A 27,922-nucleotide genomic window follows, 5' to 3' on the forward strand; every position below is an offset into this window, starting at 1 on the left:
GAGTGTACAACAATATTTCAAACACGTTATGTCTCATTTCATCAACAAAAGACATTTACACCATAACAAAAATATACACACACTAAAGTGTTGAAAGTGTTATTGCGTTAATTAATCACATCATTTAGGGTCAAAAACGAAATATATTTTCAACTGACTATGTGAAAGTTAAAGGGAGGATATTATGCTACTTTCTTTTGTTGATGCATATCTTTTGTTTGCGGATGTAAACAGAATTGAAAAATCTATACCTGCCTGAATTAATCTCATTATGTATGAACCAACATTAGAACATCATAATTTCTCTAGTTTCTGTTTCGTTCGCTACGCCTGTTTTATTTTTAGATACAAAGACAAGCTCGAGTCGTACTGATTAGGGTATCTGCTACTCGAACGTTTGGAAGTTTTTATTATAATGTATGTAAATTAAAATGAACTATAGCCTAATTTTTTGAGCTTATGAGGTTTCCACCAAGTAAGTTGATTGATAACAAATATAATATAATCTTTTAGAGAGTTAGAGACAAAATTAAGTTACGTAGCGCCGTCTGTACAAAATTGTCTTCAGTTATGTGTTTGTAATACGCCATCGTTATCAGCTGTGTTGTTACAGTTGTTTGTTGGTATTAGTGCAATGTTGGAGAATAACTAGTATTATTGGAAGCAGTACTACTAGTGTCATCTAAACAATTAGTTTTACTGATACTAAGTAATACTGCCCACTTATGACGATAGATACTTTTTTATGTAAGCAGCATTTGATCTTATATGCTATATTTTCCACATTCAAAATATTAATTATTTGTTAAATCATTTAATATAAACTAATGTATGTGTATACATATATAAATTATATATGTGATTTAAGGACAACAGAGGTGCAAGGTCGTGTTGTTAACCTGTTTTGCTTAATTTAGGCCATTTCATCTGCTGTAATAAACTCTACAACAAAGGTAAAACACTCCAAATCAGGATTTATCACTGAATATGAAATACTTATAAATTAAACATTCTTGTAAACTTAAAATTAACTGTATCTGTGACCTTTGAAAGCAACCCATTTCAAAGGCCAATTGCCACGTTAGAGAAAAAGATCTCAGTTGAAGATGGTTCCTACCTTGCAAAATTTGTGTTCCATAGTCTTAACATTCTCATTAAGTAGGGAGGAAAATATACATCAGTACTATCTACTTTGTTAACAATCCTAAACATCTCAATCAGATCTATTTTAACTTTTTTTTTCAGAGATTTTAATCCATTCTAGTATGTTAACCTTTCTATTCCAGGGATAATCTTAGTTATATTTCTGTGAACTTGTTTTTTTTCCTGAAATTTAGTATCCTTTTAAAAAGTTCATATGTTACCTGATCAGTGATTTGTGCAATGATATTATAACCTTTGTAGGCTTCTATTCAGTATAAATTTATAAGTTTAGCCATTAGCAATAGTAACATGTTACTTGGATGGTTTAAGTGATTGTTCAAATAGAACAGAAGATCCATTTTTTCCCATTCCCAGTAGATATTACTTCTCTCATTCCTTCAGAATTTGACTTTTGATATTTGGAACCAAAACTTATTATTTCCTATTTCCATATGTAACAAAACATCAAACCTAATTGAGCAATCATCACTTGCATTCACATTCTTCTCTCTATGAACAGTTTTTAAATTAAAGGATAAAAACAAATTAAAAGTATGCTGAGCAGTTTCTCAAAATCCTTATTTGACTCTTAACATTTTCTGATCTATATGGTAAAAATTAAAATCTTCCATTATTATGATTTTTACAGTGAGATAAAGAATTAGCTGTTAAACTTTAACAGTTAAAGTATGGGATTTGAATGAGATTAAAAGCTTTTCTGACACAGCTTCTGATTATAATCTTTTAAAAAGCAGAAAATTGGTTTCATGACAATTCTATAGAACTTTTCACCATTTTTATTAAATTTTTTAGTGAAAACAACAACTCCCTGATAAAAAAAAAAAAAAGCCATCACAGACAAGTATAGTGATACAGATGTTGGATCTGAGCTGATCATACTTGACAGTCAATTAGGAGAACTTCTAGATGACAATAGTGAAAGTAAGACTTAATATAAGAGACACAACACATTTTGGGACTTGTTTTAATAATACATCTTCAAAAAATTTTAAACCTTAAGCAGTGAGTTTGAAGGCTTACACTACTAAAAACTGGGTTTTAATATTCATGGTGGGCACAACACAACCACTTTTGTAGCTTTGCACTTAACAAAAAAACAAATTCTCAAACCTTAAAACTTATTATCATCACCTGTCTTCTAACTTTTCTCATGTCTACTTTGGACAGGTCTTTATAACATTTTGATAATGGTGACATTGGCTGCACACATGGGACTAATGTTCTAATTGAATACTGGATAGACATAATAAAGAAATGAGTCAAAGGTATTAGAAAACTGAATAGGGTACTTGCAAGAAACATTTGTGAGCAGAGCCAGAAGCTTTCACCTAAATGTATTTTTTTCATAACCAAAAATCATAAATAATCAGACCTTAGAAGGTCGAAATATTGTTCTGTACATTATTTTAATTAAAGTTTTAATACCTGTACCAGCCATCTTGAGAAGAGTGAGATAAAGTACTGTTTTCTGAGTAATCTTAGTGTTGTAAAAGAAAGAAAATAACACCTTTCAACAGCACAGTGGTGTATCTTCTGACTTATAATGCTAGAAACTGGGTTTTGATAGCCATGGTGGGCAGATCACAGATAGCTCATTGTGTAGCTTTGTGCTTAATTGGCAACAAACTGAAAAAAGAATCAAATGCTACATGAGATATAAGACAAAGGAAGCTGGTGTAGATAACTCCATTTTGTTTTAGTCGTATTTACAAACTAAGGAAGTAGAACCCATAGCAAAAGACACATTAATAATGTATATTACATTCTGTGTTATAAACGATAAACTCAGCTATTGAATAGAAAGTATAAAACCATGTTGTAATAATAAACAACAATAAAAGAAGCACTGGAAGATTTTATGTTCATGTTAATTTTAGGAGGAACAAGAAATGATCAAACTGGATATTTTAGAATTAAAGTAAATACTGTCATATTCTTGAAGGGGGCTGTAAGTGGGTTTTGGTAGTGTGTAAATCTTGTTGTAGTCTTGTTCTATTGTATTAAAACAGAGATGGGCAGAAAAAGAAAGTGTATATAAAAATATTTTTTGTTCGTTTCAGCCGTATGTAACTGATAAATTATCAAAATTATGTGTTTAATTCTTTATTAGCATTTCTGTGAATTCATAACCTTGAAAATGCTACCATATGTTGAGTGTTTTTTAATGTGATGTGGGTATAGGCCCAAGAGCAAACTATATTTTGCTAAAAATATGCATTAACAATGAACTTTCACATCCATTTACAGTTAATGATGAAGTTCCCCAGGTTTCAGTTTTAAGCCTTTTACTCTACATATAATATGTCAATGATATGCCAAAAGCCCTTTCCATTGCTAACCATGCATTTCAGTAATAATGATGACATATTAGGTTGGAGCATACCTCACAACCTCCCTCTGTTTACACAAACATTTGTAACTGAAAAGAGTTCAGAATTCACTTCTCTGTATCACATTATGATGTAACAAATGGCAAATTATCATCAATTTTGCCTTAAACACAGGCAATTATTTTCCATAGAAAATTGAATAAGATAATAGCAAGTAGCAGTAGAAGTTGAACTATATGGTAATACTCATAAAAAAAATAAAACAATCAAATTCCTAGACATAACTTTCAGTAGTAGGCATAATGTAATATAAGTTTTAACAATTTAATAAAGAAAACTTGTTTGTGGTTATAAAATATCCACACTCCTCATAGAGTCTTCATGAGACTGCTCATTTATTATGGCTCCATGATAGCATGCAACATGTTGGAAAATACCATTCAAAAGTTATGAACATTACAAAACTGTGCCTTCTGTTTAGACTTTCAGCTCCCTCAGTACATTCTACATTCTGTGCAAACAAAATCTCTGTTATCACCTCTAGTAAGGGTAAATTAATAAAATTAGTATCTTTGTTTAAAAAAAAAAAAAAGCATCAAAGAGTAACTCATATTCTGTACAATTTCTTTCTTTTTCAACCACCCCACCTCTTCATGGCAAAAATACATTTCTCCTCTAAATTATATCTACAATAAATAGTGCTCAATCACCTTGTACTGGCATGCAATATCTGTGCATAGTATGCTTTGGTAGGCTCTACTAGTGTTACTATCTTTGACATTTTGTTTCCTTCCAGCCCTCAGTATCATCAACCACTACCTTGTTAAGTCATTTCTTAGGCACTGTCTGGGTCAAACTCTTTGGCTCCCATCTAGTGAAAGTGGGCTTTTTTTTGAGACCTAATGCCCTTCACATCAAATCAAAACAATTTCAGGCATAGACCTTATAGATCTCTGCAGCCCTGATTAGTTGACCATTTGATGCTTTTTGCTGTTACAGATAAATTTATCATTGGATGCCATGCAGGCATAGCATTTACCCTTCCTGTTTACTTATTTTCTTGTTTTTATTTATATTTGTTACCATTATTGTTGTATACTATTATTATGTTATTACTACTTTTATTATTATTTTAAATATTGTTTGCTTTTACACTTGTTCTATCTCTCTCACTTCTGTTATGTACCCATTCCACAAATGAGACAAAGGGAATTTTCTGATTTCCAAGCTCCATGGGAAAACCAAACTCCCAAACTCTTAATACATCATATAAATAATAATAAAAATATGTGAATATCATGTAACTATTCTATATGTAGTAAATTGCACTGTTTTGAACTTGTAACTGTTGATTAATTATTTTAGAATCCTGAAAATAAATCAACAGCTCATGACTTCGTATTGGAGACTCCACCATCTTGATGCAATCTACCAACCTTATAGATGGAAGACTCCCTATCTTCAGCTTTCCCTCATCTCTAACCTTTTATGCTAGTGATCAATCATCTCACAAGCAAATTCTCACACTCTACAATCCATATGATTTTCCTTTAAAATTTCAAGGTATGAGCTTGGCATTTTTTATTTTTTCAAAGTTTTTAACAGTAACAGTTATGCCCACATTGTTAAAAATGGTTAGTTATTGCAACTTTGTTCTTTTATTGTAGATTTAATTGCAATGTAGTAGTTTGAAATTAGCCTGTTTCAAGTAAAAAAATAATTATTTAGGTGAGAAGTAAAATTGTTGTTCAGGTCATGAAGTTTTGAAACCACATTTTTCTATATTTTAAGCCCTGGAAAGTTGGTAGTTTTTAAAAGAAAGTTCTAAAAACTGGACATGAAATTTTGACCTTCTCAGTTCCACATTACACATTATTAATGTTGAAAACTTTTACCATTGTGTTTATCTAAGTCTTGCAACAACATCAACAAAACAATCTACAAAAGTTTACACACAAAATGGGAAATTTCATGACTTGTGATTCTGATCAGCAAATAGGTATCATATGACAATTGTGGAATGACAGAAGCAGTTCAAGACTTGATTGACAGAAATCTACAATTCAAAATTAATTAACAAGCATCTTAGTCTAAGTTCTTCATCAGTTATTGTATAAAATGTTCAACTTTTTGGCAAAGATATAATAGAATGGGTATCATAAATCTAATCCCCATGCATGAAATTGTCAGATATTTACCATTAAAGACATCCCTTTATCTTATACTTGATTAAACCACCCTTTATTTATGCTGTGAGAGATTTAGCCTGGAATATTATGTAACATTATGAGCCTCATTACTAAACTATTTCCAATAATCTTTCACTTTTAAGGGAAATTGTGATTGTAGAATGTAAACATAGAATTGTGATCTGTGTTATTAATATTGTTTTATCTCATCTTCTGTTCTTTGTAGTTTTTCTTTTAGATATAAAATGAGTAAAATCTTTAAAATCTAGTTCACAGTTTTTACTTGTAGTTATAGTACCCTGTAATGACTGATGCACATGACAACACCTTCAGTAACAAGTAGAATTATTCAGAGTAATTATTGTTTTAAATATCATTTAAATGTGAGTTTCTGTTATTGTTAAGAAAAATTATAAGGTGAAAAGCATGTTGAAATATAAAGGGCTACAAACTTCCCAGTTCTGTGTTAGGTGAAAGTGCAGTAGTAAACTGAGAAGATATACAAAAACACTAAAATATAATAATTTTGTTGGAAAAAAATAACAAAATGTCCAATATTGCTGATGCTTTCAGTGCTATAAAAATAGTATAAATAACAGTACAAGTTTGAATTTTTACTTTGTTAATGTTGGTTAGCATGTTGTGATATACATGTTCAGTAGGCAATCAGGTGCAAGTTGACTTGTCCTGTTGGCAGAGTGAGATATCACATTCAATGGATATTATCTAGTTTGATGACATGATAGAGAAGTGCTTAATTCTGGTTTAAGCTAGGTATTTGAGAGAAAAACAGGCTTTATCACTTATTATGAAACAGAAATTGTTAAGAATTTAAGTATGCATAGAGGAGTGAAAATGATGAAGAATTAGTTAATGCATTGTTTAGTTTTGTGTTGTCATTTGAAATTTCTTTTGTTGGCTTGTTTTTTTTTATTAGATAAGTATATTTTTGATAGCTGAGATGCTACCATTACTGCTGAAAGATTTTGTGTAGCTGCAACTATATTTTGTATAACATTAGTTATATGAACCTTGATGGAGTTCACATTATGTTTAAATCAGTAAATTGAGTCTTTAGAAATGACTTTGGTTTTGCAAACATTTCTGGAATTTTTATTGTATTAGCTTGTTTAAATCGTGCAATTCACTTGTGAACTTGCAGTGCTTTAGAGATTGTTAATGTTTGCCTACTCATCATTTTGGCACAGTGTTTATGAACTGCCGTTTTCCTTAGAGATGAAGAAAAGCCAGAATTTCAGTGAAGTCAAAAATATATTTTTATTTGTTTATGATGATAGTATACTTAAATACTTTTGTTTTTGTTTGCTGTTACAAGAAGTGTATTTACCTTTTGTATACTTTTTTTTTTGTATTTATATTTTCAGTTTTATGCACTTCACCAAAGAAATTTGTTGTCGTGGACCCAGAGGGAACAATAAGACCACACTATTGTATAGACATGTGAGTTAACTAAACTTGTTATTTAACTCATTATTCTAATGTAATGTACTTGTGGGTGCATGCAAATTCAAAGTCTGATTCATTTTTGACCTGGTTTGAGCATACAAGGCTGGAGATACTTTAGACATTATTTACTCAAGGAACAAATCCTTGTGCTGATTCTACCAAATGTAATTGTAGCCAACAGCATGCAGTTAAAATATGGTTTTGTAGTGTAGATAAATAATGTTTAAAGTACCTCCAACCTTGTTTGGGTATCTTGTTTACTATCCCTTTTGCAGTTTTTTAAATTTCTAATATTTTAGTTATATTGTGTTTCAAACCATAAGTGTGTTTCTTTACTTTTTTGTGACTGTATTTTTACTCTAAGCTAGTTATCTTGTTTCTGTATCTCTATGCAATCCCTGTTTCTGTTTTTAAATTTAAAATATTTACTAATCTTGTTTATTTATTGTTTTTTATGTCTATCATGGACATAGATGTGTGTGTTAGTAATACTGTCTTATTTAAAACAGTTTAGCTAAGTGAAATACACAGATGACTTATGATGTTCTGTCTGGAAACAATGATAACTTATGGATTGGCTTCATACAGATTGGATAGCTATTGGTCCTCATATCATTGCCACAATGTTATTTATCTTTGATAATGGTACTGTATGTATGATCACTATGATGCATGGTGATCAAAATAGTACATGATGCTTGTAAAATATATGTCATTGGTATATTTATATCCTGTAACTGTATGGGGAGTCTTTAGACATTGGGTAGAAAGGACTAATGAACTGTACTGAAATGGTGCACAGAATGGATTTTATAACTGCACAAGTTTTACACATGTTTTGCATATTAACTAGTATTTATATTTATACACATACATTCAGGCTTTATAGTTTTCTAAGTTGTGAAGCCATATAATAGCCATGTGTGTATATTCATTGCAAATATAATAGTATATCTATACAAATATATAATATTTTATACAAATATATATCTTATAGCTGTTATACAGGGTGTTTGGAAAGTCACTGTGCACTTATATATTTATTAACAGACATGTTTCAATATAGAATACAGGAGGTATAAATGACAATTATAAACAATGTTGAAAGTGACCCCCATTGGCATCAATACAGGCTTGGATCTTTCTTATTTTGTTTCTAAACATTGCTATCAATTGCTGGCTTGAAATAAACTGAATAAAATACAATTAAAAAACTGCACATTGTTCTGTACTCTATTTTAATTAAAGTTTTAATATCCACACCAGCCTTCTTGAGAATACATTTTTACTTCAAGTGGGTTTCTCATCTTCACGAATTGTAAGGTCAGTTACGGTTTTGATTCAGCTCACCAGATTTCCTCTTTGTGAAATTCTGCACACTGTACAAGGTCACCAACATGTTGATTAACAATTATAAGTTGATTATATCTGTAACCTCCACCTTTCTATTTCTGATGGAGTTTGAGTTGTGACACTTCTACAACACCAAACTGTGGCGAGCCATTGCTGCTGAGTACTTTATCTGAAACTATTTTATAAATTCAATTTATAGCTACAAAATTTCTGCCTAACCTTCACCTAGAATTGCCATCATTTCTTCCATCTCCTGCTCACATAATTTTTCCCACTTTTTTATAGTCAGTTCTAATGATGGCTACTATACCTGCAGTGTCTATGAAATTTGTAATCAAGTAGTGTGGGCTATAATTTGACAAATGGGACTGGAAATCACCATGTATGATGCTTGAGACTAAACTAGATGCTATATTTTAAACTACGATCTAAAGATATCTGTTGTGGGAGACCAGCTGATATAGTTCATGATGATTTATTGTAGCTATTAGATATTTAATCACATTAGTTTGACTTGCAAAAAACTAAGCTGCAACTTGCAATTGTCATGGAGATTTGTTTGAGAATATAGTGAGCATGTATAGAGCTTCTGTGCATATAATATTTAGTAATGTCATATATATGCCTAGTCTAGGACAGAATCTGCACTAAGCAAGTACAAAATTTTACCTGTAGAAAGTAGCCTTTCATATAAAACATATAAATAAATAATAAATAAATCTTTGTGTCTTTTAAAGTGATTATTATGTGAATAATAAAATTTAATATATATTGCTTTTTTTTACTCTTTTACTTCATACATGATATAGGTATTGGCTTCCTAAAGACACCATTTGTATACTTTATAAATCATTGAGTATCCACATATTATATTAATCTAATGTTCATCTGTTACAGGCTGATAATTCCTGTTTTACCATGTTTTTACATTTTTAAAGAAGCAACTTATATTTGTAAGAAAATTAATGACAAGGAGTAATGATAATATTGTTTACACTATAATTATCATATGTTTAGCTCATAAAAATATAGAAATAACTTTAAAAAGTACCATACACAATGTGCAATGAACTGTTTAGTAATATTGCCCAGGTTTTATCATAATACTCACAATTGTTTTTGCTGTAAACTGATAAAACTAATAATAATAAAAAGAACAAATGGATGATCCTTATTGTGAACTACTATTGTAGTTGATTCTTCACTTGTTCATTAAGTTTATAATATTACTTGAATAATAATGTTCTTCAGCTTAATTTATATAGTAATTGGGACAAATCTATCAAAAAAGTTTGGTTAAGAATCAAAATATCAATGGGAGAGAAGTTTTAATTTTAATGTGAATATGTTTAAGCATGTTAAAATTATTTTTATATAATCAGCACTTCTACAAATTACAAGTATTAGCAACATATCTAAGGAAATGGAGGTTTAGAATCTTTATGGCAGTTTTTTTTTTCAGGTAAAGTTAGAATTACAGCCATTATTGCACACAAAAAACATTTATTACCATGAAGATTTTCAAATCAGTTTCTTACTGTCTTATTATGAAGACTTTACCATGAAATGTAATAGGGATTTTAGATACTTATTCACAACCAAAATGAAATGAAGTTTGTTAAAAATTACCTTTTGTTTTACATTTATATACTAAAATATTAATACTTAAGAAATATTTTAGATGAGTTGAAATTAAATGCAAGTATAATTGAATAAATTTCAACAAATTATGAATTAAAAGAGATAAAATTGATACTGGATACAAGTAAAGAAAGTAATGCAAGTATTAAATTCGTTATTTTTCTGAATTTTTAAAGTTTTTATCTTTTACTCATATTGTTTGTACTCAGCTCAAACAAACCATAAAGGCCAACTATTTAGGTAACAATGTAGAATGTTAAGTTCTTTGAAAGTTTTATATGGCAGTATAAAATTGGGACTAATTATTGATAAGCAGGAATCACATTTTTCATCTTTTCATACAGATGAGATAAATATTAGGAGTTACATTGTGACTTAAATTTTTATTATGTTAATTACTAATGTTATGTGCCTGCTTTTTTATGTTTGCGTTGTTTAGAGTAATTCGTCACAGTAATATCACTCAGAACAACTATGGTGTTACTGACAAGTTCCGGATTCAGGTGTATGAACATGGACGTTGCCATATTCTTGGAAAAAGAGACATCCCAGCAACACTACTTTTGTCTAAACCAGTCACTAGTGTTTTTTCCAGCACAGATTCAGAACAATTTGAACGGCTTTCCAAGCAGTCCATACCAAAGGCTCGTAACAGGCAGTATGCTATGAATGAAGCACAAGGTATTAGGTTGCTGCTTCAGTACTTACTTTTTATTTTTATTTTAGTCTGTATAGAACAAACTATATAATAGTTCATAAGCACATTGTATAAAAATGTTTGAAATGTGGTATTTGCTTGATCAGAAATATTTTCCAATTGTAAGATGTATTATTTGTTTGTTGAAGTTCTTTTGATAACATTGTTTTGAGACAAATTACACATACTTTTGTAATTTTCCTCTTCACTTAACAGTTAGTGTTATGTATAATTAGTTATGACAATAATAAGAAAGTGTCATAAATAATGTTAGAATATATTTAAGAAAGATATCATTTGAAAAACTTGCACATAAGATTTTAGTTTACAAATGAAATTCTTTAAAGGCAACAGAAAAATATATGTGTAATACTTCATAAATGTGTTTAATTTTCCTTTCTCTTTTTAAAACCCTAATAATTACATAAATTTACAAATTACTTTCAAAAATTTCATGCATAAAATAATTACTTAGTTTTAGTCTGCCTGACTTGAAATGCCACATAATAATATCAAAATCCTAAATGTATTATGGGTTTTATTTTTTCACTCATTTTAAAAAGTAGAATAAAATACACTTTGCTGTTTGGTTCAAAGGCTTTTTTTTAAATTGATTCACAGATGCCTGCAGTGCACCAATTAAGCTCCTCTGTTATGTCCAAACACTGCTATAGCTGCTTCAAGGGGGTATCTAACCTGAGAATAACCCTCATTAAAACACCCACCTGTAAAAGGAACACCTGCTATGTTACATCCCACTAGCTTATGAGTTGAGGATGGGGTGTGAACACAGGGTGCCCCAAGGATCCCTAATAGGCCAGAAACACAATGTTATACTTATAGACCTCATTATACCTGGGTAACTTTCCCATGATTACATTTTATAGGTAAGGTTGCTCCTTAGGTCATCTCAAAGCTATCTTCCAAGTTTTGTCCAGCTAACTCCAAAACCATGGGAGAAAGAAATAAATTCACCAACAGACAAACTAAGTTAATATAAGATATTTTATTATGAAGTGATCTGAATTAAGGTTCTTCATAAATTTTTAATATTTCATTGTACTTAGAAAATCTGTAATAAAGCCAAGTCTGTGTTAAATTGCACTAGTGAGCCTAGAATTTTAATGAAATTTGATTATTGGTTATTTTGTAATTTAAAAAAGCTACACAAAGGCTGTAGTGGTGTAACGAAGGAGAGAATCTCACCTTTAAGTATTCAGAACACAGTATCAAATGAAGGTTTGAATCTGTGATAGTACCAATTTTTAATGACATCACCTTAATAGTAAGTTGTATTTCATTCAACATTTAAAATCTTTTTTTCCCTTTATTTTTGCATGCAATTCACATAAATGAAGTAAAACATTTACTTGTACTTTAGATAAACTAGCAGTTGTGTTTTGATACATAAATACGTATCTCACCCCACTCAAAATATCCATATGGCTTAATACTGTTTGTGTAACAAGAGTATGCTGTTGTGGCCAGTTAAAAGAACTGCATTTGACTTGTACAAATCAAATCTTTATTTAACAGTCACCATTCCAGGCAGACTAATGGTCAGTCTTTTTAACATAAAATTGTTGATTAATTAAAAATACATAATAAAACATACAATAGAATAATAAATAAATATCAAAACAGAACAGAGTAACACTAACAGTTAGATTATAAAATGAAAATGGACCTTTAACTCTAAAAAGGTATTATCTGTCACAATTTATTAAAACAACTTTGTTGATGAAAGTAAAACCTCCTTGGGAAAAGGGGGAAGTGTAGCATTACACCACTGATTCTTTTTCAATGTAAAAATAATTAATGTTGGTGTGTATTTTATGTTTTATGCATATATTACCATAACACTTTTCTTACATTTTTAAACTAGGCACTTATTATATTTTATTGAAGCAATGCTCCTGCTAAATGCATTCCCCTGTACTCCACCATAATAGTCTGCTCCTATGCAAGATAGGAACTGCTAGGTATAATGTTTTAGTGGTACGTGTTTTTCTTAGTACAACAACGTTTTGTTTAAGTGATGTGCACTGTACAAATTAAAAGATTAAATTTTCCTTGTCAGTGGCAATTATATTTGATTATTACTCAAATATTGTCAACTTGTTTCTGTTAAAAAGAAAAACAAAATCTTTTCTACTTAATTGCCACTTGACAAACTTTTAAGTGCTTAGAACTATCTTCGGATTTCTGGTGAGATAACATACCATCAAACACAGCCTTTTTAACCCTTTGTTAATGGGTCATGGGTCAAAGGCCATGTCATCTCGTTGGTTAAATTCAATTAAATTTTATTGAACTGCTATTTTATGAATTTATGTCAATAAGTTTGGAATAAAATTGTATATTGTAATTTAAATTTTAATATTATGTACGAGTTAATTTCTTAATTTAAAAATAAATATTAAAAGAACACATTTAAATATAGATTTTAGTGAGTCACATGGTGTGGTTAAAATTATATGTTTGTGATGTGAAAATGCTAAGTTCATAATTTCATACAAATTAGGAAAACAAATTACTAATATCAACAAGCTAGAATATAAAGTAAGAATCTTGTATCTCTTTATTTTACTGAGATGGGGTTTATGTACTGAATCGTACACAGTGGTCTTATTCTGATCTTTCCAATTTTGAAAACAATTCCTTATATACACCCTTCAGTGTGGTTTCCTGTACATGGTGAGGGAACCTCACAGAGAAGGTTCTGTTCTTTCAGTTTACCTTCTCTGGAATCTAAACATTCACCCACGTGTTTGATGTGCATGGTGACCTGTGAAGGGGAGGAGAGGGTCCTGGTAGTTGAGGGGGTCCAACCCTAATACACCACTTTGGCCATGAATTCATGTAGCTATGCTGCCTTGGGATGGCTTTGCCAGGGTCAGCCAGCTGGTTAACTTGGGCTAGGATCAACCAAGTACCAGTGCTGGTTGTTCTTAACGGGTGTTGTGGACATTGTATCTGTTGCTGATGTTTGGATATAATGGTCATGAAACCCTGCTGTTGCTGCAGTGGCCTTGTTGGGCACTGTAGTGCACCCCCTTGTAGGGCTTTATGGTGCATGGGGTCAGTGGGCACTGAAACATTCTTTCTTTATTATGGATCCCCCTAATCAAATTTTAAAAATTAGTGAAAAGACAGACCATTGGTAAATAACCACGTTTTGAAGATTCTGAATAACTATCTTCAAATTCTTCAATACATGTACCTCATTTTCTAATATTACACTCTTTATCAGACAAATCTTTAGGATAAATGTTTCCCTTTTTTATTCATGACTTGCTGGTTCTCCTAAGTCAGTTGATAAGCTTCATTCTGGTGACATATTGATGGAAACATCCACTCCTAAATACAGTGAACTCCTCTTGCATTCAAAGGCCATTAGGGATATACCTATTGAAGTTACTCCCCATGCTACTTTGAATTCATCACAAGGAGTTACTGTTGAGAAGGATTTGAAGAACATCCCAGCATCAGAGATCTTTGCTGGTTTCTTCACCCAAGGAGTTCCTGCAGTGAGGTGTATCTCCACTCACAAAAATGGATTTATGATGCTGACAAGTGACATAATTTTGATGTTTAGATCACCACATCCACCTGCCACCATCGAGGCAGGCTGTCTTAATTGCAAGGTATGGTCACTTATTTTGAACCCTCTCAGATGTTTCCAACGTTGGCAGTTCTGTCACTTGAAAACATCATGTCACTGTTCCTTGACGTGTACTTGTTGAGGTGGCAAGGACCACTATGCCCATGAGTGTGAAATAGACCCTCATTTCATTAATTGTAGTGGCTCTCACCCATCCTGCTTTTGTTCATGCCCTAGGTGGATGGTAGAAAAAGAGATACAGCATTTGAAAATGATTCAAAACATTTCTTATCCTGAGCTTGAAAGTTACTGTCCACCACTTCATGTTGGACTTATGCTGCTGCACTTCATTCTGTTGCTACGATGTGAGTGCAGACAGATCTCTCCTTACCTCTGAAGGAATCATTCTCAGATCATGTGAAAAGTCTTTCAACTTCCATGTTTAAGAAAAATGATGAATCATCAGTAACACCTATATCTGTACCTACCATTTATTCCAGCAGACCCTCAGATCCACTTCCTTTGGTTCTGGGTATGGGCATTTTCTCGGATCCATATTCTTCTCCAGCTCTGAGATGCAAACCAATCATTCATTTATGCCCTCAGTTGCTAGAATTTTCTTCCAACGATAGAGACCTGCCCAATCAACCCAGGGTAGGATCCATGGAAGTTGATAGACCTTTTGGCAGTTTTCTTTGCACAAAAATGACAGATTTTGTGATGAATGATGCATGGTGGTGTGGCACTGTTGGACAACCAGCATGTGTCCACTCAACAAACCCTTGGAGTCTGTAGCCATCCATGTTTCTTTGGGTTGAACCGTCACTGTTTGTTCTCTCTATATCTTGGAGAGATATGATCAATTAAACCTTAATGCTCTCATTGAACAGTTGCTGTCTCCCTTTTTAATCCTGGGGGACTTTAACTGACATGATCTCCTTTAGAGAGGTGCTGATATTGATGGGAGAGTCCATTCTCAGATTACAACCTTTCTCTCTTCAATACAGGTTCTAATACTTATTTTCATGCACCTAGTCAGTCTTTTACTACTATTGATCTCTCAGTCTGCTTCCTTTCACTATTCTCCCACATTTCATGAAGGGTTGACAGTAACCCATAGGGCAGTGATCATTTTCCTATCATTTTGAGGGAGACTGGCCATAGGTGATGCCACCTAACCTGTGTGCTCCTGTGGAAGTTATATTAAGTCAACTGGTTATATTGAGAGGCAACTACAGAATGCCTTCAATTGTTTACTGAAGTGGACCACAGCAAACGGCTTTACCTTCTCTCTCTCTGAAACCGTGTACATGCACTTTTGCTGCCAACGGGATATTTACCCCAATCCTGAACCCCGCATCATTGAAGTTATGCTTCCCCTGGTCCCTGAGGCAAAGTTATTGGGGATTATCTTTGACCGAAAGCTGATCGTTATACCACACGTCAAGATGATACGAGTCAGATGTACAAGAGTATTGAATATCCTCCATGTCCTCTCTTCCACCACTTGGAGAGTGGATCAATGATCTGTGAAGGTATATCATGCTCTTATTGAATTGAAACTGGACTATGGTTCTCTGGTCTATGGCTCTGCCAGGACCTTGGCTTTGAAGATGTTGGACTCTGTTCATCATCAGGAGCTTCGGCTATGCACCAGGGCTTTCTGCACTTCTCCAGTTCATAGTTTGTACACAGAGTCTCATGAACCTCCTCTACACCTCTGCTGTTTGCAACTGTCTTCACTGCATGCTTCAAAACTTTGATTCTTACCACAGTATCCCACTTGGGGTTGTATTTTCCTTTTTCAGTGGGTCATGATTTTATAGAACAGATGATCTACCATTGTTCCTTTTGGCCTTCACATCCAGTCTCAGTTGGATGAATTGGGTTTGTCCTTGGATGACATTGCTGTATCCACTGGTCAGCCCATCCCACCATGGCTTATTACCATCCCCAGATGTGGCCTTTCTTTAAGTCATCTGAGAAAAGTGGATACTTCCAATTGGAAGTACCATATAAATGGGACTGGAAAGATGGTTCAAAATAAGTTGACTCTGTGGGCTCTGCAATGATTTGTTATAGTTTGGTGGTTGTGCACAGAATACTCTCTACAGTTTCTGTGTTCACTGCCAAACAGTATGCCATTTCTCTTGCCCTGGATCACATAGGAGCTAAGCAATACTTGAATTGTACTATTTGTACTGACCCACTTAGTTCTCTGCTGGCCCTGGAATCACTTCATGTTAATTCTCACTCTGTTCTCATCAATATTCAAAACCGACTGGCCGAATTCTCTTTAACATCTACTTCTGTTCAGCTCTTATGGATACCCAGCCATATTGGTATTCACTGGAACAAGCTTGCTGACATCGCATTGCATCTATCTGCTCTGATGCAATTACTGTTGTTCCTGTTCCATACATGGACTATGGTTCTGTATTCAAAGCTTGGCTCCATTCCAGTTGGCAGTCGACTTGGAGTGAGCAATGTGAAGACAAGCTTTTCCAGATAAAACCCTCTATTGGACTTTGGCCACCTTGTTTCTGTAAGGATCAGAAAGAGGTAGTTGTCTTAACAAGACTACTCATTGGTCCGTGTGACACTCAGATCACAATAGACTGCATTTTACTGTCATGCCATTGTTATGACTCTCAATGACAGTACCATTTTAGATATCTTTTGTTTCAAGGTTTATTTCTGACACTGGACAGCATCATTGGCAATGATGACACTGTCCACCTTGCATATGTTTGCAGATTTTAAAGGCCATTGACTTTTTTTAATGCTATTTAAGTTTTTAGTTCAAAATTAACTTTATTTTGTTTTAACATGATTTCTTTATACAAATTAAAGTAAAATTAGTTTGATACAAAATTAGAGGATAGCCATGATGTCAAATAACTCGAAACACAGATTGGAAAGTCTAACTTCAGGTGAATAATGCTGATGTTTGAACTTAACCGTTAGTCATCCTGGTAACTTATAACAATGAAACTTATCCTACAGAAAGTCTTGTATTACATTATTTTCTCTCTTAATGCCTGAAACAAGATTTAAGAATTGGATTTGGATCTATTTGGGTTTTTAATTCAAAAATTAACATTTTGTTTTGTTTGAACTTGATTTCTGTTATGAATTGTAATAATTTTGCTTTACTTTTAATTTTTTCACCTGTTGTTTGGTGCAGCTGGCCTAGTTGCTTTGTGCCATAAAACATCAACCAACCAACCTTATATACACTTACTTCAATATATGACATGTGAATAACTATTCAACAGCTTATAATCTCCCCTAGTGGTTTTCTCAGCAAGTTCAATTTGAAAAGTTTACCACATTCTTTGCAAACCAATGTTCAAGAAGGTAGGTTGTATCTCTTGTGTGCTTAAAGTTTCATAATTTTTAAAATATAAATAAATCTTAGTTACTGAGCTTAAATTGTAGTGAAATTCTGTGGTGTCAGTATAGTTATTTGTGATTTTTGGGTTATTCAAATGTATATTATTAAAAAAACCTTTTTTGATATCCACCACTTGTGAAACTTTAGACAGCTTAGCAATCTATGTTCAGCAGCAACAAAGTTCAAAGCAACAAGAGATAATTGTTTGTTTTACTTCTTGATTTAATGTTCCATATTTTAAGAATAATAAACTTAATAATTTATTTTTAAATAGTAAAAAGCTACATACATACATACTAGTCCACTGAGACAGCCAAGACAGGAAAGACTAATGGTCAGTTTTATATTATTGGACACGTAACAATAGTGTGTGTGCACTGCATCAATGCAAGTTATGTAATATTGCTTAGGACTGACTGGAAGGTCAGTATAATGAAAAACGTTATATATGTAAATATATAGCATTATAAGACTTAAGTTACTTAGAGTAAACATTTGTATTTTTGTGTTGTATTATAATATGTAGCCATTTTAGCATGACAAAAGCATAATTTATATTCCTGGTTTTTTTTATGATGGTTGCAAGGTTGGTCAAGTAAAAGGCCCTCCATAGTTATGGTACAGAAAGTAACAAAATGTAAAGCCTTGTTGAAAACAAACATTTGATATGTATTTAGGAAGTTTTAGAAATTAAATAAATAATATTTGAGAATTTTGGGATGAAGAATAATATTTTTAGTCGTAACATAAAATCACTTTCCACTCATACTAGTAATGAAGCAGTCTCAATATTTTAAGAAACACATTTTTATAAAAATATTTATTAAAAAATCTGATTATTTATGTACGAAAGAATTGTAATCTTTACAAAATGGTGTAGCAAGTTTTGTGAAGATACATGTGCTGTATTAAAAGTTATAGGGCCCAGCATGGCCAAGTGTGTTAAGGCGTTCGACTCGTAATCCGAGGGTTGCGGGTTCAAATCCTGGTCACATCAAACATGCTCACCCTTTCAGCTGTGGGGGCATTATAATGTGATGGCCAATCCTACTATTCATTGTTAAAAGAGTAGCCCAAGAGTTGGCAGTGGGTGGTGATGACTAGCTGCCTTCCCTCTAGTCTTACACTGCTAAATTAGGGACGGCTAGTGCAGATAGCCCTCGAGTAGCTTTGCACGAAATTCAAAAAACAAACAAATATTAAAAGTTTTAGTGCAAATACTTAATGGAGCAAATATGTAGATGAACTTGTGTATATTATACTAAGCCTATTGAAAAAGGGTTAAAGGGCGACATGTGCTGACCATCTTTACTTTTGAACTGATAGTTTAGAGGAAAGCTAATCCATGACACTCACTGCTAACACTTGAAATACTAAGATTCAGTAGTGAGGTTTGACCATCACTTTTATAATACACCCATAGATCAGAATTTGCAATTTTGTCATTTTTTTATTAAAAGCATTTGCACCCTGAACCCCCAGATAAACAGTCTTGCATGCTGAGAACTAAACAAGCCTGTCCAAGATTTGACATTAATAGTCATAATACACTGAGTAAGTAGAAATAAAATGTGTACAGTCATATAGAAGGATGTTTGAAGTGATATTAGACATGTACATGATTTTATATTATTCATTTAATTCTGACTTTGTTATTTTTATGAAAACTTAAATAATGATAAGCTTGTAATATAAACTTCTTTTACCAAAAACTTTATTAAGTTCATCTACAAAATTACAATTAATGTATAAAACCTTAACAATATAGCTTATGTTAAACACTTTAACTGTTTATTTCCAATCTTATAAACTTTACAAAACTTGTTGTATATTGAGAGTTGAGACTTCTTAACTTACAAGATTTTTGTACTTGTTTGAAGGAACATTTTATACAAGGATTTATAGTGTTCACTACAGGCACTGCAGTTTACCATTTTATTTCAGTTTTTGTATTAACTGAGCACACAGTAATGAATTAGTGGTTTAAACAGTATTTACTTTTTGTATTTAGTGTACCATTAAACCTGTGAAAGAATTAGGATTTCTCAGGTTTCTGTTCATGAAAAGTGAGTTTTAAAATATGCTTATGAATTTTGTAACTGTCTTGCATGTATAGCAGCATTAGTCACTGAGGTATTGTTCAGTTGATACAGTAATGTGTGTGTAAAAACAGAAGTAAAGGTGTAAAAGCAAAACAGACAAAACAAAATGTACCAGTAAGTTGAGGTTGTTGGCCATTTAATTCAAGATTTTGGCTCATAAGCACAGTCAAGTATGAAACTTACCTTTGAATAGAGTAGATTGTATAATGTTGGTTAGTTTTACACTTTTAAATACAACACTTTAAACTTATCAATAAAACTACAGTAGCTGGATTGTAAGGTCTTCAATAATATCTGTGTATGTTTTGGTCTTTCAGAAAGCAGTAATACTAGGCCAAATGTGATTGTGATTTTAGCTGCTGTTTTATGTATAATGGCATTAATGTTGCCAATGCAAGGAGATCCAGAAGGACAGCTTCCACTCTACTTTCATCTCAGTATGCACCAGAAACTGATAGCTGCCTACACATTAGGTAAGTATGTATTGATTGGGTGTGGATATAATATGCCATGAGAATACCATATTGGATGAAAGCTTTCAGTTGATTATGCTGTTGTACTATTTTATTATCAGTGCTGGAATTTCAACTACCCTATTTTCTGTTGGATTAATCATTTGCAAATTTGCTGTAGATAGAATATAATGGTTGTTTAAAGTGAAGACTTGATATATAGATAGAATATACTGGTTGTTTGAAGTGAAGACTTGCTATAGATAGAATATAACGGTTGTTTGAAGTGAAGACTTGCTATAGATAGAATATAATGGTTGTTTGAAGTGAAGACTTGCTATAGATAGAATATAATGGTTATTTAAAGTGAAGACTTGATATATAGATAGAATATAACGGTTGTTTGAAGTGAAGACTTGCTATAGATAGAATATAATGGTTGTTTGAAGTGAAGACTTGATATATAGATAGAATATAATGGTTGTTTGAAGTGAAGACTTGCTATAGATAGAATATAATGGTTGTTTAAAGTGAAGACTTGATATATAGATAGAATATAATGGTTGTTTGAAGTATAAGTTGATCATTTATTTAATCTCCAAAACTCTGTCTTCAGTGAAGTTATATTTTTTCTCTTATAAAGAAAACAGATATATAATTTTTACTTGGAGATTTAACATATTAGTTATATCCTAGGAAACAAGTACACACAAAATTTGCCAAAAAAAACTTAATAATTCCTGTATATTAAAGCAATAAGTCACTGAACTTACAAGATTATCCAAATACTTAATCATTATTATTCTGGTAAAAGGCTGACTCTGTGTATACTTCAAATAATTATAAAGTTCACTTTCAATAGTTGTGATGATAATGTAGCTAAAATGTCTCAGAAGACTACGCTTCATGATTATTATTTGTGATTGTGTAAAGGTTATAAGTAGAGCTATTGTTCATTTGTATAATCACGTCTCATTGGTGACTGTTTTATTGGTTTTAATGTAACTTTAAGCAGGGTTGGCTGCACTTCAAACAGCAGTCCCTGCAGTTGTGAGAAGGCCTCAGAAAATTCCACCAGTCCATTTTAGTCACATTCATTGGTCTAGTTATGACTATGATGTATTCTTTTTAATCTTGTAAGTTTTAATACTTTTATGAGTTACATATAAAAGTAGAACTATATACAACACACTTTTATTTTAATCTTACCAGGCATGGATACCAAATAACCAGGAAAAAACTACAAGAAGTTTGATATGTTGAAGAATCTCACATACCCTGAATTTTACTTATATTTTAGCACTGTGGCAGACCGGCGGGTGCAAAGAAAAGGCTGGGACAAGTTCACAATGATACTATAATATGCTTACATTTGCCGTAAATTTTTACCCTAATAATAACTATAACAGAGAAAAGTAAATAGAAATTGACAAATTATATTTTCAATAGATAACTAGTTTTTCCAAAGTTCTAAACTACTGGTTCTTATACTATTTCATGTTTGTGTGGTATAAACCAAATAAATGCATTTATCATTCAACCAAATGAAGACATTGAATAATTATCTGTACCGTAATCATAACAATCTCATAATAGTTCATGCCAAATGGCTGGTTTAATAAATGTTTGCATATTACTGAAAGCATACTGACAATATGGCATGTAAGCCTAATCTTGCAAAATGAAATGTTTGTAACATTTGGATATTGAAAGCTCAATTAAGCAGGAGTGAGTTTTTTAGATTGAGAGTAAATATTTATAAATCAGGAGCAGCAAGAGAGAAAGAATAAAATGTTAAGAAATTAAAAGAGAGTCTTCGGGTTCTAGATAAATTCAGATTTTTCACTTTAAACTGTGCTCAGACTTTTACTTTCAGCCAGTAATGCTTCATCATGAAGCAGAAGAAGTGACTGTAAGTTAGCTTTGCTCTGTACACTGCTGGCCAAAATCTTAAGGCCAATGAACATAAAGAAAAAATATGCATTTTGCATTGTTAGACTCAACCACTTATTTGAGTAAAGCTTTGAAAGATGAAAATAAGAAAAGTGAAAATATAAATAAAAAACGTTTTTAGAATTTAATAGGAAAAATGTGAAATTAGCCTAAATATTAGCTGGTCAAAAGTTTAAGACCATACTTAAAGCTTTAATTCGTAAATACGTAATGAAATTTAGTCATTTATGTTCAAGCATTAGTGTTGTCAACATCTCCCACTGACATCTCCTGTGTTACATTGGGTAAAAACATGGCAAAGGCTAAAAAGTTGACAGAGTTTGAAGGTGGCAGAATTGTCGAGCTGCAAAAACAAGGTCTCTCTTAACGTGCCATTGCTAGTAAGATTGGGCATATTAAAACTGCTGTTGCAAATTTCTTAAAGGATTCTAAGGGATACGGAATGAGAATTTTAAGTGATTGGCCCAAGAAAATTTCGCCAGCGATGTGCAGGAGGATTTGACAGGTTGTCCGGCAAGACACCAACCGATCGTCGAACAAGATTAAGGCCCTTACGGACGCAGAATGCAACTTAAGAACAATAAGAAGGCATCTATGAGAAAAAGGCTTTAAAAACCGTAAACGTCTTCAAAGGCCACGCCTCCTTCCACACCACGAAACAGCTCGATTAATCTTTGCTGAGAAGCACCAAACATGGGACGCAAAAAAGTGTACGAAGGTTTTGTTCTCTGATGAGAAAAAAATTAACCTGGATGGTCAAGATGGCTTCCAACGTTACTGGCACGATAAAGGTGTCCCACTGGAGACAGTTTCTGCACGACACAGTGGAGGAGGTTCCATCATGATCTGGGGTGCTTTCTCCTTCCATGGAACAATGGAGCTTCAGGTTGTACAGGGGGATCAAACAGCAGCTGCTTACATTGGCATGTTCGGGAGAGCATCCTTATTGACTGAAGGCCCTCGCTTGTATGGAAATGACTAGGGATCTTTCAGCAGGACAACGCTGCACTCCACAATGCCTGCAGGAAAAAGGACTTTTTCATGATGAATGACGTGATTCTTTTGGAAATTCCAGTGTGTTCACCCAAACTGAACTTTATTGAAAATGTTTGGGGATGGATGGCAAGGGTAGTCTGTTGAAATGGACGTCAATTCCAAACACTGCATGATCTTCGTGAAACCATCTTCACCACTTGGAATAACATTCCAGTCAGCCTTCTGCAAATGCTTATATTGACCATGCCAAAACGAATGTTTGAAGTTATTCGCAATTACGGCCATGCAACTCACTACTGAGACTTCTTGTTGGGCATTTCCTACCCTGTTTAGGACTTCTTTTTGGTATGGTCATAAACTTTTGACCAGATAGTATTTAGGCTAATTTCATAGTGTTCACATTTTCCCAATTAAATGCTAAAAAAGTTTTTTATTTTTATTTTCCCTTTTCTTATTTTCATCATTTGAAGCTCTACTCAAATAAGTGGTTGAGTCTAACAATGCAAAATGCATGTTTTTTCTTTATGTTCATTAGCCTTAAGATTTTGGCCAGCAGTGTATCTAAATCTGCTACTTAAAACATATTAGGTTTCAGTTAGGGAAAAACAGAGGCATTGAGCCTTTGTGCCTCAGGGAGTCTATATTAAAATAGAGTATGCAGCAGTGGATGAAGTTGACTTATTTATTTTCATTACATATGGTATTTTATGAAGTCTTAAAACCTTTATGGTCAGAATTAGTGCTCACTGGAGGCTACCAAAGTGCTTACAAATGCAAAAATGTATTGACAACTTACAATGCTTCCTCTAACTCCCTCCTTAGAACTCTCCTGTCAGAGAGGTTCTCAACTTATAATTTGCAGGTAGCCTTTAAAATTATCCAGTCAGTACTGCTGTAAGTCAGCTGTGTTACTACATCTTATTGTTATTAGTGAAACCAATTGTTAGTTGTGTGACTACATCAAGTTTCTATTAGTGAAGCCATATGTTATTTGTGTAACTAGTTCTAATGATTATTAGTGAAGCTGTGTCTTAACTACGCTACTACATCTAGTGGATGTTAGTAAAGACATATGTTAGCTGTATGACTGTACCTAACTGTGATTGCTGTTTAGTGAGATCACAAGTCAATTGAATGGATGATGGAATACATTTTTTTATCTTTTATTGAAAATATCAGTTATTTTGTTAAGCTTTGGATGGATGAAGATTTTTGTAGAATTTAGTCTTTTTTTCTGAGAAACATTTGATCTTGTTTCTAGTAGAATAGTTAACGAAAACCAGGGTGACACCTTCCATCAAGTTTCATAACATAGGCTGTGACAATTAATTTTTTGATTTATGGTTGTTAATAAGACTAAATTTAATGGTGTGATAAAGTATTAAAGTTGTTATTCAGATAGCAACTTTCAGTGTATCTGTTTGACTACATATAATTATTATTAGTGAGAATGCTTGAAGCTCTGACTAAATCATCTGGTTATAAACTTTATATTGTACTATTACGTAGTTGTATGACTGACTCTGATTTGTTGGTAACATTACAGATAATTCTTTGATTGATGGCATGTATGATTGTATTGCATTCTTATAAATAACATTGTAAATATAATGTACAACTCTGATTATTACTTGTAAGATTCTTTCATTTTAGTTACTTGATTATATCTTGTTAATTATAACATTACAGGCTATTTAAATGACCAGAAATAGTAATTCCAGATTGATTATGACCCCGGTAGTACAGCGGTATGTCTACAGATTTACAATGCTAAAATCAGGGGTTTGATTCCCCTCAGTGGGCTCAGCAGATAGCCTGACGTGGCTTTGCAATAAAAACACACAAACACCAGACTGATTATGATAAGCATTCTCTTCACAGACATTGAAAGTTCAGAAAGTTTACAAAACATATTGTATCTCTCTGTACTATACATTTATGAATAAAATTTGAAAAATGGAAATATTTAAAAGTAGGTAAAAAAGAAAAAATATAATTTGTATGTGAACATTGGTTATTAAATCAGTTCACAGTTATAGTGATATACTATCAGGATTATACTTGTTAATAAAGCTTTGTCATAGAACTTTTGAATAATGAATGGTAAGTAGTACTCAAACATTACATCACAAGATTGTATTTAATATTTCATCTGGCATGATATAATTATAAACAATTTTAACTGAGTGTGTTGTGTATCTGACTATTTTTGAGTAAGACTAGAGGATAGAGGATTGTGACTAGAATATTACAAGGTAGTTGTATAATGATGTGGTTGTTATTAACAAATTAAACTATGACTGAGGGTAAGTTGAGTGACTTTGATCATTGTTTTTGAGTTAATAATTAACTCTGACTAGTTACTTCTAGTGTTTATTATAGTAATTACAAGTTAAGTTTGATCTGATGGTTTTTGGTATTACTATAGTTTAACTGATTGAATAATTAATTCATGTATTTCAAACACTGTAGTGTTAAATGTCTTTTGTCAAAAAAAACTCAATACTTAAAAAATTATTATAATGTGTAGTAAATCTTTTAATTTAGAAAATTTGAATTGAAAAAGTAAATTTTTGATGTTTGTTTTCTATTTACAGGACTTGTAACTATGGTAATCTTCCAAACTTGAAAGTTATTTGGACTTATCACTCTTTAGGTAGAATGACCCAGTGAATGTTTACGCACAGTAGTGGAGTTTTATGTTTCTCAAATAGTATATTACTCAGAACAATTCCAAGCACAGTTTAAGAAATTAAAAGTAAGACTCGAGATAAAAAAAAAGTTTGTGTAAATTTTATTGTCTTTGTGACAACTTAATTTAATAATTATGTACAGACTGACTTTTATTCTGATTTGTAATATTTAATGTATAATTATATTTTATTAATGTACATACAACATGAATTTTGTTACAGTACTTTAATTTTGAATACTTGTAGAAGTGATTTCATATTAAAGAGTGTTTCATACTATTCATTTGCCTTGTGCGTGTTATTAAGTTTAAAAATACAGCGATGCTGTCTGTGTGTCTGATCTAAGAAGTTAGTACATATTTATAATAGATGTTTGTCAACCCATTTCTTATGATACAAATGAAAGAATTATAGTCAATCATTATACAGTATAAGACATATATAGTGACATACACATAGGCATTTCATACACATCCATTTTACATATAAGATGTGTAAATATTTAAATACAACTGTAAAAATATAGTATGTAATGTAAATCATAATTTCTATAGCATAAAATTAATGATTAATTTAAGATAAAGATTGAGAAATTTTTACATAAGTTTAAAACCTATATAGTATGGTTAGAAGAGAAGTGATAAAGAAAAATATTATACATAAAAAAGACTTCCTTTGTTTTTTGTTTTTTTTTTTCTAAGAAGTTTAGATTTCTGGCAAAACTGAATACAATTTGACTTTGAAAAATTCATTATTTTTCACAGTCATTATAGTTTTGTTAGTGTAGATTCTGTGTATATTGTTGGAACATTCTTTTAACTTGTAAGTTCATTAAAGATTTGAAAGATAAAACTTATTTTTAACATACACTGACTTTCATCATTGGAGTTACCCATTCATGTAAAATAGAATGTGGAACTTATAAAATTGCTTAAATAATACCAAAACTGTGGTTAGTAAGATAGTTTGAAGCTACCTATATATTATGGATAAAAGATATTTATTTTGAAAGCTTGAAATACACATTTAATGAAATCGTTAGATTCAGTTCTTCCTGCTTTCATTTATGTCATATTTTTTAATAACTTACTAGTGGGCTTGTGGAATTTTGGAAATAATGTTATGAAACCATATTTTATCTACTTTATACTGATATATTGTCCTTTGTTGTAGAATTTATGTTTTTGGTCTTGTGTGTCTAAAATGTTTTAAATATATTCACTAGAGTTATATTTTCATTAAAACTGTAACTTTTATTTCTGTATTCTGGTAACAGTGCTCAGATTTTCCTGTTTGTTCATTCAATCTCAAACATTTAGTGAAAGTAGGTATCAGAAAATGTGAAAGAAAGAAGGAAAACAGGATTTTTGTTCTTTTGTTAAAATTGAAATATGTGTCGTTATATTAACGAATGACAGCAAAATAAAAAAAAGAAACTCTTTGGCCAAATTTAGAATAATAAAATTATTAGCTGCAATTACAAGAGAAGGAAAATATACTGTAAATTTTATTTGGTGTTATAATAACACACTTACAGTAAAACTGTGACGTAGACGCGTTAATAAAACTGGGTAATAGGTTCTGTAAACATATGTTGTCCTTGGAAGTAAAGTAAAGCTACACAAGGGCTATCTGCACTGGCCGTTCCTGATTTTGTAGTGTAAGACAAGAAGGAAGGCAGCTAGTCATCTTCACCCAGCGCCAACTCTTGGGCTACTCTTATCAACGAATAGTGGGATTGACTGTTACTTATAACGACCCCACGGTTGAAAGGGGGGAACATGTTTGGTGTGACAGGGATTCGAACCCATGACGCTCAGATTACGAGTCGTGTGCCATGTGGGGCCGGAGGTAGAGTTGAAACATGGCAACAGAAAACAAACG

At 32.1% G+C, this 27,922-nt stretch overlaps 1 protein-coding gene across 8 annotated transcripts; it reads left to right on the forward strand.

Annotated features, from left to right (window-relative positions):
* The first annotated feature begins 320 nt into the window (after window positions 1-320).
* LOC143245495 (motile sperm domain-containing protein 1-like) lies at window positions 321-26,316 on the forward strand. Of its 8 annotated transcripts, XM_076491873.1 has the most exons (8): window positions 350-475; window positions 1,957-2,085; window positions 4,860-5,057; window positions 7,069-7,144; window positions 10,584-10,825; window positions 20,262-20,417; window positions 21,409-21,532; window positions 25,943-26,316. In XM_076491873.1, the coding sequence occupies exons 3-8, from the start codon at window positions 4,916-4,918 to the stop codon at window positions 26,016-26,018; spliced, it is 816 nt and encodes a 271-aa protein (XP_076347988.1). In that variant the 5' UTR covers window positions 350-475; window positions 1,957-2,085; window positions 4,860-4,915; the 3' UTR covers window positions 26,019-26,316. The 8 variants fall into 8 exon arrangements, with proteins under 8 accessions (XP_076347981.1, XP_076348013.1, XP_076347988.1 ...); XM_076491866.1 differs by lacking the exon at window positions 1,957-2,085 and having other exon boundaries at window positions 321-475; XM_076491859.1 differs by lacking the exons at window positions 350-475; window positions 1,957-2,085 and adding an exon at window positions 563-747.
* The last annotated feature ends 1,606 nt before the right edge of the window (window positions 26,317-27,922 follow it).

The sequence above is a fragment of the Tachypleus tridentatus genome, chromosome 1, assembly GCF_004210375.1.
Source record: "Tachypleus tridentatus isolate NWPU-2018 chromosome 1, ASM421037v1, whole genome shotgun sequence".
Classification (NCBI taxonomy): Eukaryota; Metazoa; Arthropoda; class Merostomata; order Xiphosura; family Limulidae; genus Tachypleus; species Tachypleus tridentatus.